Below are 7,564 nucleotides of genomic sequence, written 5' to 3'. Positions count from 1 at the left end.
CTATTACTTACATAGTTACTGGCCCCTCTGCCGGAACAATGGTAAGTTAATATTTGCTGACAATAGATAAATATTACTAGTTGGCTTGTCTATCTGTCGTACGGTTTGCTTTTTATTGACTGTCATTCTACCTTCAGCAAATATTGACTTAATTCCATGTTGACTGACATATTTGCTGGCGCTCTCTACTCCTGCCTGCGGGCCTTTTTTGCTGGCATTTTGTTTGACAAATTCTACAACATTTTTCTTTCTCTTTGTTTACTATTAAGCATATATTTGTGGTGTGCTGAAGCAAATACTGTATGACTATTGTCACTAGAACTAAGTACTTACTTTAACTTGACGCCACTGAATCTGCGAAAACTCTTTAAGGTAATGTAAGGCACAAAAAACTGCTACTTCTAGACTGCACTCGCGTTTCTCCCACCTCTCCTAAGCAGTCTAAAGATATTTTTCTTAATGCGCCAAAACTTATTAATATTTTTATAGCCAATTTAAAATTTATTGCTCTAGCTGTGGCAATTATTTTGAGTGTTTTGCTTTACGAGTATTTTATGAGCGAAAAGCATAACTTTTTTTTTTACAAAAAAAACACGCGAAATTATGTTCCAGACAGTTTATTGGTTTATTACACTTATTCGAAATTTTTATTTGTGGCGATTTATAAGCAAGCGGCAAGGTCAATGGGCCAATAAAATTAGGGAAAATTAAGCGGAAGGAGTCTTACTTGCTGAGATGGCTGCCAATCTGAACAGATTGGTTTAATTGCATTATCTCATCGTCTGACTTTGCTAGTGAGACGTATCTTCAGAATCCGTTTCGTAGAGTAAGCAATGCAGAAAACAATTCACCTTAGCAATATTTTGTAGACAGTACCCCACACTCCTTCTGGGGTGACTCTTGGTAAAGTCTGTGCTGTACGTTTAACCCTATAACAGCTATTTTTAATAAACTGATTCGAAACAGCGTTAAAAAGACTCATAATCAAAGGAGTTAAAGATCTAAGCTTCAATGACACTACTCGAAAATTGGCGGGATGAGTTTTTCGTCTTCAGTCACAATATATTTTAACCCTCTAACTGCTATTGTACTGAGCTTAAATGGTACATTATTTAGAGCGTGAGAATGTTCCACGAAAAAAGCACTCGTTAAAATGTGTTATAGGTAGAAGAGGTATGGGTGTTTGCAGTCCTACAAAAAATTACTAGTAAGATGATCAGTTTGCTCCGAAATAGTACTAAATGTGATGAAGTAGAGAAAAATCCCTTCTGGGCTAGACCAAGATCTTAAACTAACTAAGTTAGTAGTATGAATACACTATGTGATCGCCCAGCTGAGTTTCGAAAGGCCTTTGGGAGCTACAATGGAAATAGATGGTTGTCGCAAGAGTGTGGATATGAAAAATCATGCGACGCATATTTACACCTAAGTTTCCAAAGCAGACGAAGGATAGCTAGTTTATTGCTCTGAAGTGGAAGTATTGCAGGCCATTTGAACTACCGAGTCGCTACAGTATTTTTAAAGCTGAATTAAAAGCGGCAGAGTTCCTATCGACCGAGCGGTTCTATTTTCATATTAACACTCAGGCAGCCATTAAGGCTTTACTCTAATATACTAACTACTCGAAGACCGTTACAGAATTAAAGGGGATAATAGTTAGGGAGGTTAGCCATGACAAATCTATTCGCCTATATTGGGTCTCAGTACGAAAAGGGCGGCCTGCTGAATACCTCTCCAGCAACGGAATATGGAAGTCCCCATTGACAAGCTGTTCACAATACGCCCAAACTCACTACCGACATTCACCACCTATTTATAGATCTGGTGGTAAACGAGGACAAGACGAAGTATCTCCTGTCATCAAACAAACAGTCAGAACTGTCGCGGCTTGGCACCCACGTTACTGTTGACAGTTATAATTTCGAGAAAATAGAGAATTTCGTTTACTTGGGAACCAGCATTAACACCGATAATAATGTCAGCATGGAAATCCAACGCATAATCACACTTGACAACAACTGCTACTTTGGACTGAGTAAGCAATTGAGAAGTAAAGTCCTCTCCACGCACGAAAACCACACTCTATAAGTCAATCATCATGCCCGTGTTGGTATATGGCGCATGGACCCTGCCGTGTTGGAAGCATGGACAATTACAACATCCGATGGGGCGGCTCTTGGAGTATTCGAGAGAAAGATTTTGCGGAAGATTTACGGGCTTTTACGTGTTGGCGACGGCGAGTATCGCAGACGATGGAACGATAAGCTGTATGAGCTTTACAACGACATGGACATAATGCAGCGAATTAAAATACAGCGGGTCCGCTGGCTTGGCCATGTCGTTCGAATGAACACCGACGCTCCAGCTCTGAAAGTATACAACTCGGAACCCGCTGGTGGTAGCAGAGGGGGAGGGAGACCCCCACTGCGATGGAAAGATCAGGTGGAGAAGTACTTGTCTTCACTTGGCGTTTCCAATTGGCGTCAGTTGGCACAGAAGAGAAACGACTGGCGTGCTTAGCTTAACTCGGCGAAAATCGCTTAGGCGGTTACAGCGCCAAATAAGAAAAAGAAGAAGAACGGAAGATAGAACTTTACAGGTTTTTTGCTATTAATAAGAAGAGCTGAGCCAAGAACTACTGCTAGCCAGCAGCGAATGCTTTGAAGCTAGGCACTCTAAATCCTATCACTTCCTGCTGATAGCGTTAGCGTTTTGTGTTTGTAGGTAAATTATAAGCATGTACATCGGGTTACCTCTCATACAACATTTCTCCTAGCAATTTTCTCCAATGGTCAGCCATCGTGCTGAAACAAGTTGAACGCATATCAACTAATCTTGGAAAGAAGTAAATCGTAAATTCCCATTAAAATACTTTTGTCCCGTAAAATGACGTTGATCACAGCAGCACGGCGTCCGGAGGTAGGCAAAGCTCCATCAAAGCTATTGGCGATTATATTCCTAATAACTCTATCATTATCTCCACCTCCGTCAGCATATTTCTTCTTAGCTCCCATCACTTTACGTAAATAACTTTAGCCTCACTTACGGAGAAACTAAGAATATTATACCCATCTCTGGAAACTCTGAGACAAAAGACTTTTAGAGTATCGGATTATAGTCTTAGCTTAGGCGCGCATTGTAAATGTAATTGCATTTCTGAAAGTGGTCGAAACCTCCGAAAAGTCTTTCCAATCTACCAACTTATCAACACAAAAGTTGTCTTCCACTCGTGGTAAAGAGTGTACGAAAGCTGTAAATCTGATCAGAAATGGCTCTGCCTCAATGAAGTCACTGTAACGTAAGCTACAAACTATATGAAAAGATACCTAAAGAGAGGAAGGCGTATTTTTTCGCGCTCAGATTCTGTCAACTAAAGCGATAGTAAGTATTTATGGAACCCAATGACTTAGCTAATATCTGCTCTCTTTTCCCAACACCTTTAACATATGACTAACTCATATTTTTGCTCCTTTTTTCTACTCACCTCCTGAAACGATTTACTATAGTTGTAGAACGGATCATTGGGACATTTCTCAATTTCGCTTTTACTGCGTCCAAAGCGACCGCTGAAGCGAAACGATTTCGGCGACAGACGCAACTTAGGAAACGAATCACCGCGCTCCGACTTCTTTGGCTTGGCATGACTCTGTGTAGTTGGCTGTGTTGGTGTTACGCGATCGCTGCCAGTGTTGGTGGATGCAAGAGCCGCAATACCGCCACCGCCACCACCACCACCACCACCACTACCGCTACCATCAAAACTGACATTACTATCGGCGCTACAACTGCCACCCAGTGCAGGTGTAGTGTTGCCATTTTGTGTGTGCACCGAGGATAAGCCAGTATTAGTGAGTGCGGCTGGCGGTGAGGTTAGAGCAGCGGTTAGAGGCGGTGAGGCGCCCTGACTATTGATGAGTGCAGCAAAATTCTCCGGACCATTGCCATGATTATACACATCGGTGCGATAGATGACGCGTACGCCCATTTTAACCGAGGCGCGTCTGTGGAATTTCTCATCCGTTTTGTCGGCTAGATGAAGGAAGAGAAACAAAAGCTTCTGTGTGAGAATTATTAATAGGCTTGAGAGTAGAGTGAGTGAGCGAGTGTGTGAATTCAGTAGAAATTAATCGATAAAAGTAAATCAATCGTTGTCGGGTGTGATAAGAGCGAGAGCGAAAGCGCGTGGATGGAAGAGTAAGTTTGTGTATGTGTGTGTGTGTACTTGGAAAATGTTGATTGCGCTTTAAAAAATTGCCAGTTGAAAGAGGTAGTTGCGTGCGACTAACGAGGCATTGGCCATTCAAATGGCTTTTAGCATTTAATGGATTTTTAAGCTGCTTATCGACCGTACTTTAACTCGCTATATTCTCCTATCCGCTTCTCTCCTGCTTCGTTTAATGCATACAAACATACATATGGCGCTGCACAAAATGAAAAGGATGAAAGTGAAAGTCTAGTGACGACCATAACAGGTATACCTGAAACCACAAAGGATGACCATGTCACATACATTTGAACACCACCAGATGCATGCATGGCGTCTCCTTTTTGGTCACCTGAGCGGCGCAGTTTTTTTGCTCGCTTCGGCTTGCGCTGTAACACTGCTCCCAAAGCAGCTGTGCAATTTCGCTATTTTGCTGTTGTTGCCAATCCTTTTTCTGCTAAATTGGCAGTATGTCCTTTACAACTGACCCTCGACGAAGGTGGACGTGCGACAAAGAGTATTACATACATGCATACATGCATTGTGCGTTGTGAAGTGCCTTCGCGTGTATGCATGCATGTGCTTGTACGGACCTGTGTATTTGAAAGTGTGCCATACATACATAATTGGCGGAAACTTAGTAGCGTGTCCTCGTGTGGACAACGTTTAGCGCATATTTGACTGGGAGCAATTTTGTTAATTACGCAACTGCGTTGCTGTTAGTGTGCGGTTAGTAATCAAAGAGGTAGAATGTCTCCTTGGAGATGACAGCGATTGAGGGTTTATTACTGCTTTGTGGTTTGTTAGAAGTCATGAAAATAATGATGAAGGATAAATTCTAAAAGATATTTGCCAAGATCTGAATCCGAGATTAAACAACAGAATTAAAACTTCAGAATCTGCAGAAAATGCTTTTAAGGTTTCCGACGTGCGTTGAAGATTGCGGATGCCCACAGAGTCGAGATCAGCCAAACACTGACCGAAATAATTATTAAGAGCTAAGAGAGCGAGTAGCTGTCATTAAGAGTACAGCTTTATTTTGATCAGTAGAAAAGTTTTGAGTGGCTGAACGTAGGGTATCTCCAGGTATGAGCAGTGTTAAGTCTGGTTGCGTTACAGCCGTTCTGTAACCTACAATTAAGATTGATAAGGAGAAGTTTTATTACAATTCTTAGGCTCTTTCTGTGAGACAGCTTGGTGCACTGTAATCAATACCTACGTAATTCTCAGGTATCTCCGAGAAGTGCAAAACACAAAATTCCCAACTTTTCTCGATCGGTTGAGTTGCAGCTGTGCGCTTTGACAAGTTGATGCATTTGGATGTGATCCTAGACAGGAAGCTTTCATGGAAGACAAATATTTACAACGGAGTCAAAAAAGGTAGCACTTGCACTAGAGTTCCCAGCAGCCAATTCGCAACAAGGTTGACCCATTCCCCGCAGTCATAAGGCTGAGAAGCTCTGCTTTCTCCTTCAGCCTGAAGTATAACCATGGATTTCATACCTGAATAAGTGGCTTGGTGCATACACCGGCTGGCTCTGATGAAATCTTTCTCAACACACATACCTCTAAGTGGTGAATAAGAGAGTGCAGCTGAAGTGCAGTAAACATTTTCACTAATAGATTGAACTTGGACAGATGGAGTTGTAAAAAGTTTGTTCTGTCCTAGTCAGAATTATTTGTATCCTATAATCGCTCATGGTACGATCTAAACTGGACGGCAAGTGTCTGAACTTCATCTTGGCCTGGCCGGATTATGTACATCCGAGTCCGTTTGATTTAGGACCCAGGGCGTAGTAACTTTTCTGGAAACGGCATGGCAGATGAATTAGCTCCTGTGATATTATTTGTAGTTGCCTCAGCGAGCGTTGTGCGGAAGCCGTCACCTGGAAAGTCTTTGTGTACGGCAGTCGAGGAGTTTCCCGAACCGGCTGAGAGCCAAATGTCATTGCCGAAAGATGCCTTAATCTGGTACTTTTTTATAAGGAACCCATGCCTTACGACTGAATATTGGTTCGGACCGCTCTTGCCGTAGCTTAGTATTTCCTTCTCATCTACTTTGCTTTCACTATACTCAGTTTTAAACGCCTGATTATCCATCCTCACTAACAAATAAATTTTAAGATTGAGCACCTAGTAGCTATAAACAACATCTCTTCGTGGGGCTCTGCCCCCAACTCAACGTAATCTACGAGTATTATGGATCTCCTCAAGTAACTAGCACACTGGTGTATAACTTGGAGTAAATTTGATTTATACCAAAATTCGTAAATTTACACCAAGTTATACACCAGTGTGCAACTTGAGTCCTTACCACTGTCATTCAATATCATTATTTATATATTATCAAATTCTTACTCGCAATGCTTTCGCATGCATATTCGCATTCGTGTTCGCATTCATTTTCATATTCACATATTCGCTATTCATATTCATACCCATATTCTTATTCAGTACTCGTACTCATGTTCTTATTCATATTTATACTCGTACTCATATTCATATTAATATTCATATTCATATTCATATCCATATTTATATTCATAATCATTTTCACATTTGTATTGATATTCGTATTAATATTCATATTAATATTCATATTCATACTCAGTATTCATACTAATATTCATATTCATACTCATATTCATATTCATACTCATATTCGCATCTATCAGGCATGTTCTGCAATTCACTCCCGAGTGAATTTCAATGAAATCCCTGCCAATTTGGCAGGGGTTTAAATACACCCGGAAGTGAATTGCAGAACCTGCCTGTATATTTAGTATTCATATTTATTTTCAGTATTCATACTCATATTTATGTTCATACTCATAATCGTATTCATACTCATATTCGTATCTATATTCAGTATTCATTTTAATATTCGTGTTCATATGTATATTCAAGTTCAAATTCATATTCATGTTTATATTCACATTCATATATATAGTCATTTTATTATTTATTATTTATTGATTGATACTCATATCATATTCATATCCATATTCCCATATATCACATTTGTATTCATATTCACATTTAATTTCATATTCAAAATTCATATTCATATTCATACTCATATTCACATCTATATAAATGTCCATATCATATTCAAATTCACATTCATATTCATTGTGATATTCATATCTATATTCAGTATTCATATTCATATCCATACCAAATTCATATTCATGTTCATTTTCATATTCATATTTATATTCATATTCATATTCATATTCATATTCATATTCATATTCATATTTATATTCATATTCGTATTCCTATCGCATTTGTATTCGTATTCCTTTTGACATCAAAGGCGTCTTAGATCGAAATCATAATTTCTTTGATTCGCTTACC

General features: G+C 39.7%; 1 protein-coding gene across 1 annotated transcript in view; it reads right to left on the bottom strand.

The window, feature by feature from the left end:
- The window catches only part of LOC118748364, a 78,993-nt gene that overhangs the window by 43,567 nt on the left and 27,862 nt on the right, over window positions 1-7,564 (bottom strand). The window contains exon 5 of the mRNA XM_036482738.1: window positions 3,485-4,029. Coding sequence (XP_036338631.1) covers window positions 3,485-4,029 — 545 coding nt within the window. The remainder of the gene's footprint in view (window positions 1-3,484; window positions 4,030-7,564) is intronic.

Source organism: Rhagoletis pomonella, unplaced genomic scaffold (genome assembly GCF_013731165.1).
Source record: "Rhagoletis pomonella isolate Grant_MI unplaced genomic scaffold, Rhpom_1.0 Rhpom_scaffold_00013, whole genome shotgun sequence".
Taxonomy (NCBI): Eukaryota; Metazoa; Arthropoda; class Insecta; order Diptera; family Tephritidae; genus Rhagoletis; species Rhagoletis pomonella.
The sequence above is the reverse complement of the archived record's forward strand: the minus strand, read 5'-3'. Positions and strand labels throughout refer to the sequence as shown.